Raw genomic sequence first — 13,659 nt, 5'->3', positions numbered from 1 at the left:
ATTAGAAGTATATCATTATCTAAACAGACCGGGGGCCACATTTAGCTTCGCCGCCCCGGGCCCCCGACAGGCGGCGTCCTAGTCCACCACTGGATACAAAGCAAAATTATCTGGTTAATCCAAAGGGTTAATCTAGGTTGATTTATATTAAAAAGTTAAATAATGCATTTTTTTTACCTTGTTTATGAAAATGTAAAAGTATACAGTATATTATACAGGGTGTCCCAGAAATAAGTGCAAGTATTTTAAGGGGTGGTAGATCTCGATAAAAGAAACTATAAATAAAACTAAATATTTTCTCTTTATCGTTTTTCAAATAAGTCCAAAATAACAGAGTGATTTTACTTTGAAAATTTCCAAAAAAAATGATTTTTTGCTAAAATTTTGAGAACCAATGGATCTTTTCTGAATTTCCTTTCTTGTAAATTTAATCTAATCTAATACTAATTATCAAGAAATTATGTTTTTTAACTAAAAACTAAAAAAATTTCCAAAAAATTTTTCAAAAAATTTCTAATTTTCAAAAAAAATTTTTGCGAAAAAAACCTCATAGGCGTGTTTCTGGGGTTGAACTATACTACCAGTTAAAATACTTGCACTTATTTCTGGGCACCCTGTATATTCTTAGAAAGCCCATAACAAGGCAAATAAAATATAATAGATTTATATAAAATACATATATAAAAAATAAACAGGGTGTCCTAATAAAAAAGAAACAAGGCAAAAATAATATTTTTAATATCAATAACAGGGTGCAGCGTAATAACTATATAAGTCCATTCTGTTTAAAGCTCGGGTAGGTTTTCTTATATAAAAATTAAACAACAGTAATTACAATCACGAAGAAACAATAATGACTCCGAAGAAAATCCCACGCAAAAAACTACAGTACCTACATACACTTTTTTTTCCTTCTAATCAAGTCGTATAAGTACCACGAATGATTTCCTGTCATTGAACTTTATGTGAGTAATATTATTTCACGCCGATTGAAATGAAACTAAATAAAAAACGAGTAGTCATGTTTTTTTTTCTTGTATCCAACCGCGAAGTTATCATACTTATTTTCTTATGAATAAACCGACAATAATTTAATTGTTAGATTCTCTGCATATAAATCGGCCAATTTTAATCAATTAAACCGAATGGAATCAGTGCTCGATGCGTTTATTTATGGTATTTAGCACGCTATATTATGTTTCTTGGTTATTTATGTTTTTAACCATTTGTACACAGTAAGAATATTGTTAAAATAAAATAGGATAAAACATAGACATGAATAAATAATAGAAAATAGAATAGAAGCTCCGAGAATAGAATAGAAAGAGAAGAATACGATAGAAACATGGATTTGATTTGTTCCAACAAATTCAAGTAAACTATAAACAAGAGATAAAACGCCGCGAAAATAGTGTAACAGAGCGTATTAAAATAGAAAATTATAGTGCAAAGAATGGCTAAAAAGAAGGAGGCATTTTTCCCATATAAATCTTCATTCAGAATTGAAATTTTGCCCAAAAGATTGGCATAACTATCTGAGGATGGATGAAGATACATATTTGAATCTTCTAGCTATGGTAGCACCCCCTCATGACTCATAAATAGCTATGAACTCTTCTAGAAATTCGCGAGCCATATTGGATTAATGGCTGGCACAATGCTACTAGTGTCAAATATTGATATCTAAAAAGCTTTTCAACGGTCAGATCGTCTTTTCAACGGTCACGCTCCGGTCGGCCTGTGCAGTTCCGGCCTGCACGAGATTTCCTATCTGTTTTTCAATTTTTATTACGGCGGCCTGTACATTCCAAGAAAGAATGCGACGTCCTACACACACGCTCCGGTATTCCTTAAGGCCAGGCCTGTGCAGTTTTTCCTTTGAGGATTCCCGGAATGTGTGTGGGTACCTTTAGGATTTTCATAAAAACAGTTTTCATAAGACATAATAAAATATAGGGGGTGATTCCTTGTTCAAAATAAAGGGTAGTTTGCTTTATAAACGTTGGGTCAAAAGTCAACCATTAGGGAGATATCGCGGTACAAAGATGGCGGAAAAATAATGTTTTTATTTTTTATCTTGAAAACGAAAAGAGATAGACTAATGAAATTTTATGGAAGCATTGCTGTTATGAAAACACACTTTCAGGTAATTTTTTTACTTTTTTAAAATGAGTGGAAGGGGTTGAAATAAACTACCCCTATGATTCTTGTTAACGAAATTTAAAGAAAAATCTTATCAAACACATGCAAATGCTTTAATTTGGATAGTTTAGTTTGTTTAGAAACTTTTTACCTCTTGTGTTTTTTGATAAAACTCACCGATTGAAATTAAAAATAAAATGTAAAGCATTACATGTCAGGACAAAAAACATTTTTAGATTAAGAATCTAGTGATAATAACGATAATAATAATCATCTAGATAATAACGTATTGCAGTAGAGTAATGTCAAATAAAATAATATTAGGAACATCCTAAAAAGTAACAGCGGCCGACTAGATTTTTTCCTAAAAAATTACAGCAGCCCACTAGATTCTTTATCAGAAAATGTTTTTGTCCTGACATGTAATGCTTTACATTTTATTTTTTAATTTCAAATCGGTGAGTTTTATCAAAAAATACAAGAGATAAAAAGTTTCTAAACAAACTAAACTATCCAAATTAATTTTTTGCATGTGTTTGATAAGATTTTTCTTTAAATTTCGTTAACAAGAATGATAGGGGTAGTTTATTTCAACCCCTTCCACTCATTTTAAAAAAGTGTGAAAAATTACCAGAAAGTGTGTTTTCATAACAGTAATGCTTCCATAAAATTTTATTAGTCTATCTCTTTTCGTTTTCAAGATAAAAAATAAAAACATTATTTTTCCGCCATCTTTGTACCGCGATATCTACCTAATGGTTGACTTTTGACCCAACGTTTATGAAGCAAACTACCCTTTATTTTGAACAAGGAATCACCCCCTGAAGTTTTTCGCATTTGTTTTGAAACACCCTGTATACAGGGTGAGACTTAAATAAGTACAAATATTTTCAGGGCTGGTAGATCTCGATAAAAGAAATATATTTTCTCTTTACAGTTTTTCAAATAAGTCCAAAATAACCGAGTTATTCAAGTTTGAAAATTAAAAAAACATTGATTTATTTTTAAAACAATTTGAGAGCCACCGGATTTTTTCTTTATTTGCATCCTTTTTAGATCCGTAACCATGGTAAAATCAGAGATTAAGAAATTATAACGTTGGAAAATTTGCGGTGAGCAGGCAGTATTAAAAAGTTTTCTTCTATACAGGAAAATTTAAAAGAAAATGCACGACTTTCAACATATTTTTTTGCGAAAAAAACTCATAGACGTGTTCCTGGGGTCGAAATATATCATCACTAAAAATATTTGCACTTATATTTATAAGACTCACCCTGTATAATGAAATACGTAAAAATCATGTACCATCTTCGTTAATAAACTTGTTTAATTTTTCTGTTTTATATCTGATTTGTATATATCAGGTACTACAGGTGTACTGGGACACAGAACACATAAAATTTAACTTTTTTTAAATGTGTGTTGGTACACGAATGCTAGGAAAACAAAAAAAAAACGATTTTAAAAACATTTAAGTATCATTACTAGAAATACTGGAGCCTGATCATAATAAATTCTAAACAACAACGTGTGGTAGCTACGAATGAAACATATCTGCATAACATTATGTCGGTAACTATAGCCATACATAACTATTTCTAGAAAAATTCAGTGGGACTTCAATGAACAATAGTAGAGAACAAATAAATAATCGTTTGTCCATATCGGCGTGCAGTTATTCAAATTAAATTGATTGACTCGAATCAGTGTATCATTATTAGTTTTTTTCTATCGTGCTTTGGATAATAATGGTACAGTAATACAGAGAGATACATAAATAATTAAACAAAATAGAGTGTCTCTTAAATAAGTTCAAATATTTTAAGTGGTCCAATTTGAACAACCAACCCCAGAAACACGTCCATGATTTTTTTATAATTTTTTTCTCCCTCTTCGTTTTAGAGCTACAGGGTTTTTTCGACAATTTTGCAATTTACAAACACAGGGACAGCCCCCGTATCTCCGTTATTACGAATGATATCGAGAAGGTGAAAACTGATTCTTGTAGAACTTTTTATATAGAATACATTGGCGTAGTAGGAAAATATGAACTAAAATTATGTTTTTTCAAATAGAACACCCTGTATATTTATAAATCATATGATCCGTCTTGCTATGAGCTTCTCAAAAATATATATCACTCTATATTTATTTTTACTATTTACTGTAATATTTAAAATATATAATTTTCTTATTAGTGGGCCGTGATAAATAACAAAAAAATCAAAATGGTATTTACTAAAATAGTCATACACATATTAAAATTTTATTTGGGATTGACATATTTTATTTTTAAACTATTACCAGGTGTAATTTATAATATAATATACAGGGTGTTCCATCTAAGAAAACTACTTTATTAATTTTTTAGTTCATATGTTTAAAAATATTCTTTTCGTAGAATAACAGACTCGTCACTGTATTCTGCGTAAAAAGTTCTACAATAAACAGTTTTCACCTTCTCGATACATTTAACAATAACAGGGGTTGTCCCAAATTGCAAAATTTTAAAAAAGACCCTCTCAGAACCGAAGAGGGCTATGAAAATTTTGTTTACGGCATGTTCCGTTTGGCAAAAAAGTGGGACAGGTTTGGGCAAACCGCATCCTCCCATCTTTGCTAATAAGGGAGATACCGTATGATTTCAGCTAAAATGAGACACCCTGTACATCTAGCCATAAACGAGAAACCCTGTATAATACACGATAATTGTATACCCTGTACAGTGAAAAAAATCACTCGAATGACTTGTTTCGGCGTACATTTTTTCATATTATTGATAATTGCTACAGTTGCGGACTGTAATTACGACACGAGGTTGTATTTTTGGTGAGAAAAAATGTTACACTGTAACAGAAGAAGTGTATACAATACGTGATATAACTCAAGTTGGTAGCGGTCTTACTTATATGGAACGTGTTCGAGATGGCTTGCTTTTCGAGAAAATAAAAGAAACTCGGGGTCGAAATCACGTTTTCTTTATTGGATGTCTCATTACAAGTAAAAGATGAGCGAGCCATAACTGGTTTTCTTTTTCCTGGTCAATATTTTTAATAACATTCTTTATACGAAACGATTTTAATTTGGATCTCTGCTTGTTTTACAGGTCTGATGATAACACTGTGTTAAATATAACAAGAAGTATATTTTTGTTATTACATATACTAAGTCTGTGGTTGTTTTTTTTTCGTGAAACATTGTTGAAATAATAAGTCGTAAGAATACTAGTTAAAATACTAGAGAAACAAAAGGCAGACGCTTAAATTACCTGGAACAATTAGAAACATTAAAATCAGTTAAAAACGACAATAATGTAAACTACCAACAAGGATTTCTAAACATATTTTTTATAACCCCTATTGTAAACTGCTTTAACTCACCCCCATAGCAAATATATATCGTTACAGTGCAGTTAGACGGTTAGTTTAAAGAAACTAAGTTCTCAAAGCTCTCTATATTATTGTTCTGTTATGTTTAAAACCACATATGACTTCATCAAATCCACAGAACCTATCCTTACTTAGCTCATTTACGTACGATCCGTACATAAATTAAAAGAAAACAAGCGACAATCATATGGTCAAGAATAAATCAAACAGTGGTACCGCCCCGGTTACGTATCAAACGTATACAATAACATAAACTTTCCAGCTTCGTTGCAGTACGGCCGACCCATTGACCTTATTACAGCATCTGGTACTATTATTATCAGAAAAACTTCATATTTCATCACCGAACACATCCAGAAATCACTCTATATTGAGTTAATACCGAAAAACACAGAGATGCCGTTAAGAAAAATGTCACTGGGGCTCGAGTTTGGTCTGTTTGGGGTACGACCAAGACCCAGATGGTCGATCTAGACACCCACTTCCTCCTATGTGCTATGGCGACGCGTTGTTTACGTCGTGTGGGTCGAGTGTAGTCACCAGTGGCGTGCAGGTGAGGTTTAGCCAGATCAACTGAAGAATAATAGTTAAATTAAACATTTAAAAAGAAAATTATTACTTCTTGGTTAAAACTAAGATGTTTCCTAATAGAGGTATAGACCTTTTTTAAAGATGTTTAAGTTTAGCACTTCAAACGAAAGAAGGTACGACAGCGGCAGCATAGTCGGTCCAACAGGAGAATCCCTGACAGTGACAGTTGTATATGTCATTGTAATTCACAGGCAAATTGTACTTTCTGTTATTTGTTGGGTGTAATCTGTCGAAATCTTCCGTGACTCCTGACAGAGTTTAGTTGTATGTCATTTTAATTCAAAAGTAGATTTTGTTTTCTGTCATTTTGAGTTTTGAGTTTTCAGAGTTTTTTTCGGATATTTGGATCACAAATTTAGATTGTTTTTGACTGAATATTATATTCACTATTTGAATTTTTTAGTATCCTTATTTACAATAAAACTTTACTTTGTACTTTTCTGACTTATTATTTAATTACTATTTCTAGTACCCGCCACTGTTCTGCAATACATATGTACATTGATTTAAAAATACCTATTTTCAATTGGCTAACGAGTGAGTTGCAAAATAAAACTTTATTTAATTAAATTGTTGATTTAAAATCAATATTTGTAATATTTAGATAAACCATTACCACAATTAACACATTTAGTGGGCAGTCATATATATGCAAGTTGTGCGTGGTCGATTTCTAAAAATGCATTGTTGGTATATTTATGATTAACAAACTACAGGGTGTGTCTGATCTAAGTATTGGTGTTTTAAGTCGAAATCTTAAACTAGCTGTAGCACATCGTTGAAAAGCTCGTTGCTTTCTCTGTACACTCTTAAAGAAAAATTGAATTAAATCATACATATTGTTCATTACATCATTAGTTTTTAAAACACCAGTGCTAAAAATAAGCAAAAATTTTAAAAATTATTTAAAAAATCTATTGCGTCCCCCTTTCCTGAGTTACAACTTTTCATAGAGTCTCAAGGCTTTGACTAAAGCCAGTATCCGCGACTGTTTAAAGTTTATGGCACGAATGATTGTCGTCTCGGCGTGGCGCACTCAGTGATGAGATATTTTGATGTTTCTCCATTTTCCCTACAGAATCTGCATTAAATAAAGTAAGTCCTGCAAAATTCCTTCGAGTATTTTTTTTTCATGACAAGATGCCGTCCTCTGCCGGAAACACTGCGACCTGTAAGGCCTATTGTGTTTGTCCCCCTTCTATATCTGCACCCATTCTCCTATCCCTGTGAGAAACTGAACAGTTCTGGTCCAGTTACTGGAGAAAAAAATATATAGAATACACATATTATAAATAATTGTGATACACTGTTGGAGTAAAAAAGTTAAACATATTGCTAGTGTAAGTGTGGAAGAAATTAAATTGATATTGATCACACGTTAAGGCTGACTCGAACCGAGAATTGATCGATCATATCGTTCATAGGAATTAAGAATTTGATACGCGTGCGTACCTTCACTCGACTGTTCCTTTCATCTAAACGACTAGGCGGAAATAGCTTCGGGTACCCGTTTAACATCCGCGGTACCAAGAGAAATCGAATCGATAATTATAACGAATGGCGACGTAATTAGATATCGACTTTTATTAAAGTCGATATTGGCTATTAATTTTATTTTTTATTTGGTGAACGTCTTTTAAACGCTGAACAGCATGCGCCCAGAGGGTTCGAGTTTATTAGTTTTATATTTTTTTCGAATTGAATTGATTCTTCAATTAAATACTAGCAAAACAGTAACTTATTTATTAAATACAAACACATACTAACTTTCAAAGTGTTTAATTCAAACAGAACAAATGTTACAAACAGAATTGCCGGAGTATAGTCAGACTCCATCTTTACTTAAATTTGAATTCGACTTAGTCTTCTACAATAACTAATTTCGAATGGTTGCATGTGTTTTAGACACACTCTCGCTTCATAAGAAATTCTCGATTTTGTAGCATATTTATCATCTTTCACCATACATTGGTCGTTGGGTAGCACTTCAATCACTAGCTTTTTGTTGTCGTTATTGCTTGGTAGGCTTGCAATTTTAGTAAGCACAAGGTCACCAATTTGAAATCCCTCTGTTTGTTTTTGAAATATGCATCCCTGATACATCCTGTATTTGGAGCGTTTTTGGATTTCACGCTTTTTGATTTAGGGCGATTTCGACAGCTTTTAGTACTAGACGATGAAGACGAACATGTTGAACAAGTCGACGTAGAGTTAGTCTCAGTAGTACAAGAATTCACTGCAGTAACCCACACACCACGCAAAAATATCCCACTTCTGATGTAAGGGATCTCTCAATTCATAATGGTGTTTAAAGGAAAATAAGTATTTGATAGCAACTCTATAGCTATAATGCATTTTTTGTACAACAGAAAAATATTAATTTTTGCGACGTGATTGGCAATATAAAGTAAGCACTTTTACGCCTAAGCATAAAAGTACGAAAATATATTATTAAACTGGCATGAAGTGTCAAATTCAACGAGCGTAACCATAGTTTCTCGATATATAATTACATACAAGGTATGACTTTTAAATCTTTTTATATTTGGAACGTTTGAAATTGTTTAAAAACTTATTGGGTTGCGTTTGAAAGAAAAATAGCATGTTCTATTTGGAGTAAAAATGGCTTTTTGTGCCTCGGCTGTATATCAGTGAAGGCTGTAAGTGTTATTTTTACTCCTAATAAAACAATATACCATTATTATATTTATTGATGAAATAATTAATAAATTAATAACCATCCGCCAGATATGACATAATTAAAGACCTCAGGTTGGTTATTCATATATTATACTTAATAAGGCCAATTATTCCGCTTTTTCGAATGCTTCAAATACCACACTACTACTACTTATATGCTTGACAGTTTTAAGAATTCGTCCTTATTAATAAAATTAATAATCGGTATTTTCTTCTGAATATTTATCTGTAGCGTATAAATATTAACTAGAACACTGAATTTATGTTTTTTCTTTTTCTCTTTTTGCAGAAATCGCAAAAGTCAGAGCCAGTTTATTCCAAATAAATGGGGTTAAGAAGGAGCCCTTAATATTACCAGAACCAGAAGGTCAAGTGACGACACTAACAGAAAAAGTATATGTTCCAGTAAAGGAACATCCAGATGTAAGTATTTTATTGTATTTTATAGTAAGATAATTAATTATCATATAAGTCTAAAAAAAGTTTGAATTTCCTTCCAATCCAATAAAATAAAATTATTTTTGACACGTACATAATACACTATTTTTCTTCATAAAAGTGACTTAACATCTAAATAATAGTTATTTGTGTAACTAATGCAAAAATGACATACTTGTTGCACGACGCATGAGATCTGCAGCTCGAGACTACAATCAAGCTGAGTGCAACAAATATGCTTTTTGCACATGTTGCACACAACATTTTTTCTACGATCGAATTGAAATTCTTATTTAAATGTTTATTAAAAGATTTTTACAGTAATTCGCAGACATAGAATAATATTACCACTAACAACGACACTATATAAACAAATGTTGTTCTTATTTTGGAATATATTATATTCCTGTCAGGTAAAAATTTTTGATTTCTTGGGACAGTATCCTACAGACTTCTTCTTCAAAAATGGAATAATTTGGTAAAATGTCGGATTTCAAGAAAAATCCAAATCAAACCAAACCAAAGATTTGATGGCTTGAATATCTCTGATTTTTCTTTCAAATATGATAGGAGAACGTTTTCAGTAATGTTCTTAACAAACCTTGTGGCACACCACTCAATGAACCGTTTATAACAAATTTCGTACACCTTTTTAGATTTGTCAGGTAATAAATATGTGGTAGCTTCATTTGCTATTTCAAATATCTGGAGGAGTACCAATAATTTCTTCGTCACTATCCGAACTTGACATTTTTAACAGCTTACAATAAAACACGCTATGTTTTCAACTGACATCTTCAAAATTATGGCAATTTTCGCTGTCAGACGACATTCGTAGTCAGCTATGATTAACCATTTCGAAGCGCGAGGGTTCGATACCTGGACAAAGTCAATTTATTTTTATACTTATTAATTTACATAAGACTTTATGGCGACTAACAAAAATATACTTGCATTAGTAACAAAATCTTTGTATCTTCATTTTGCACATTTTGTCTCTCAAGTTAAACTCGTCATTAATAATGTCAAGGTGTTTTTTGCACTAGTGTAAAAAAATTGACTTTTTTTAACACAATAGGTAGTGTAAAAAAATAGCTACTTTTTGCACGATCGTAGAAAAATTAATTTTGGAATGTTGTTGTGTAAAAAATTAAAATTTCTGTAAAATTATAAACAGACAAATATACAGAATGTGGGTAACGTAGGATGTAGCAACATTGCAAAGCCTCGATACACCGTCAAGAATTTTTAGGAAAATAAACCTGCGGCACTAAAAAGTTATCTTTTTAAGTTTCCAGAAAATATAAAGTAAATGTAAAATTTTCAACAATATTTGTTGGAAAAAAATCCTCATGGGCATATTGCTGGGGTCGAACTAATACCAAACTCACTTATTACCAACAAATCGAACTACCAGTTAAAATACTTGCACTTATTTATGAGACACCCTGTGTGCTGTATTTTTCTCTGGTTTTATTTCTTCAAATAAAACAATCTGTATTTGGGAATGAAACACTTTGTCTAAGTACCAAGTACAATAAAACAGTGTTCTCATATCATCATACCTTCATAAGGAAGATATATAAAGAATTTTTCTTTTTTCTTACCAAAGGTCGTTTAAACAAATATGGCTTAAAGTTCCATAAAAGAATTATTTATAACTTATTCTTCTGTTTAACGTATATATTTTTTTCGCTCTGTGAACCTATAATAAGGCTGATATATATGATAATGTTTTTATAAGCATATACCAACCAGTCAGTCTAATTGAATGTAAATGATAAGATATATGTAACGTCCCAGCGGTAAACAAAGTCCTATTTTGGAGTGGAAATGCTAGAAAAAGCTATAAACTTATACTAAGTCATAAATAGTCTTGAGGGAATAACAAATAAATTCTTAAAATGGTAAAAAATGGCACAATATTTGAAATTTGCAATCAAATTTGGAAATATTGCTTCAACATCAGTATATTCTTTCTTTTTGTCGCTGTTATTAGTGTCAAATAATAGTTTCAGAACAGGTAATAATAACTTGTAACTTTATTTATTTCTTTTATCTAAATAATGTTCAATATGTCGTTAAAGGGATAATTTATAAGTCTTCATTTTGTTTCAAGATCTACGATATTGGTTTTATAAATACATTTTCTAAATCTAGATCAACACCATACCAAAAAAAATTATAAACTATAAAAAAGTATTCTTAGCTACATATATTTAATCTTGGTAGCTTAACATGATGTTTTTTTTTCATATTACAAACAATATAGTTATTAAAATACTGTATGAACGTTAATATGTCTATAAAAAGTTACTATCGATAAAATTATATTTAGACAATAAAATAGAGATTTCTTCATCAGATATTTTAGTACTAGAAATCATTAATATATCTCCAGTAAATCGTGTACCCACTGAGTTTAGAGCTTTGTTGCAAGGATGTTAACATTAATTTTATCTGATGCAATGGTCTTACACTGTACCTACAGGTTGTAAAGTAAGCCATGCAAATCTATGACCATAATAACTATTGGACTACATGTGTGTCAGCAGATCGGTTTATTTGTAGAATTATCAAAGTTTACAGATAATTCTGTAAACTTTGGTATTACCGACTCTACAGCATTGAGTCATTGCAAGTGATTATTTATTTTTAGTAACAGACTTAAAATTATAGTCAGATTATGTATAGCTATGTCTTTAGACAAACAGTATAAAGAAAAAGGTACCAAATATATGTACCATTGCGATCAAAAAAAGTAGTACAACAAAATATGATTCAATCTGCTGGTATATAATAAAATAAAAAAAACTTGAAAAATTGCCCATTTTTAAAAGGTAGGTAAAGTTTCTCAAAATAATTAATAGCTCTACTAATTTTAGTTTCCATTCAATTAATACACTTGTACAAATCTTATTTCAGTTTGTAATATACTTTAAAAAGTATCAGCATCCTTTTGAAATAAGTGGCGCCCTTTGGTATGCAGTGTAAGGTATATCAGCCTAGTGCAAAAAGAGTAGCCGTTTGCAATACTTAACACATTTTCATTACAAAGAAAGTTTTCGTTATAAATGTTATACGTGGACATACAGGGTGGCCATAACTTTATTAATATTTAATTATTTTTTTTAACGTATATGGTGGAGTCAAAACATATTAATGTATATTGATTAATCCACATGATTAATCCATCTTTTATACATGTATATGTATACATACTTCTTTCGTAACTATCATACATCATACTTTTGATGAACGACTCGGTACTTATGGTCACAAAAACCAGACTTATTCATATTCATACGTATCGATCTCGCCAATTAGTCCTCATAATTAAAACCTAGAAGCGGTACGACCGCCGCGCCGGTTGTACTTTTACGGCAAATCGCCGTCAGTTTTTCCGACTTGTCATTCTTATTGGTGCTCGTAATTCACGTAAGATAAGTGTACAGATGCGTTGTGTTGTTTTTCATCAGCTTTGTCCCCATTTGTAGCTTCCTGGTTTTCTATAAAACTGCTATAAGCGGAGAAAACTGTAGTAGCAAGCAAGATGACCATCGATGGTAAAAGTATCTGTCAAGAGGGTCTGAGATTTCTTAAATGTCTATACGAAGTGTATTGATTTTTATGCATTTAACTAAATTTAACTAAAACAGTTGTGCTCTTTCTGTGTGCGTTCAGTCTCAGTCATTTAGGAATTCCACAAACAGAAGTTAAACGACATGATTTTGATCAAATTTAGGATCACCGGAAAAATACACAGAACAGTATATAATATCAAATGCATCGTAGTATAGATCAAATGCCTATTATCTAGTGATGAGCAAATGCAAGAACTAAGACTCTTTTGGTCTTGGTCTTGCAGTTAATAATTAGTCTTGGTTTTGGTCTTAGTCTTGCATGTTCCAGTCGTGATCTTGATCTTGCAAGATCCTGTCTTAGGGCCATTTCGCACCAACACAGTCCAGTCTAGCCCCGTCAGATTCAGTCTAGTCCAGTCAAATCACTACAGCTTTCACACCAAACGCGTCCGACGTTTGTTGATGACATTTTTTTAACGTGTTTCCAGCAAAAATAAACAGTTTAACAACAGAACGCTTTGAAAATGGACGAGATTCTTAGAGTAATAATTTTACGTCGATTGGAAAGAAGAAGGCGAAGGAGAAATTTATTTTGGATACATCCCATTCATAATAGAAGACTTGTTTTCGGATGTTTTAGTCACTTATTTCCCGATTTATTAGATGATTCCAAGAAATTTTACATTTTTTTTCGAATGGGACCACATTTATTTTTCTTACTAAAATAGCAGAAGGTTCGCTAAAAAATTCCACATCCATTTGTGTAGGTACAAATATCGCAAATGACTGGCATAAAAATTCGACAGAACGAATCA

At 31.6% G+C, this 13,659-nt stretch overlaps 1 protein-coding gene across 2 annotated transcripts in view; it reads left to right on the top strand.

Annotated features, from left to right (window-relative positions):
* Positions 1–13,659, top strand: part of LOC115882531 (protein held out wings) — a 177,819-nt gene that overhangs the window by 131,200 nt on the left and 32,960 nt on the right. For both annotated transcript variants that reach the window (XM_030900648.1, XM_030900647.1), the window contains exon 2: positions 9,112–9,245. In XM_030900648.1, the coding sequence (XP_030756508.1) occupies positions 9,112–9,245 (134 nt within the window). The remainder of the gene's footprint in view (positions 1–9,111; positions 9,246–13,659) is intronic.

This window comes from Sitophilus oryzae, unplaced genomic scaffold, assembly GCF_002938485.1.
Source record: "Sitophilus oryzae breed Bouriz unplaced genomic scaffold, Soryzae_2.0 scaffold_177_pilon_pilon, whole genome shotgun sequence".
Classification (NCBI taxonomy): Eukaryota; Metazoa; Arthropoda; class Insecta; order Coleoptera; family Curculionidae; genus Sitophilus; species Sitophilus oryzae.
This window is presented reverse-complemented; position numbering and strand designations above follow the sequence as displayed.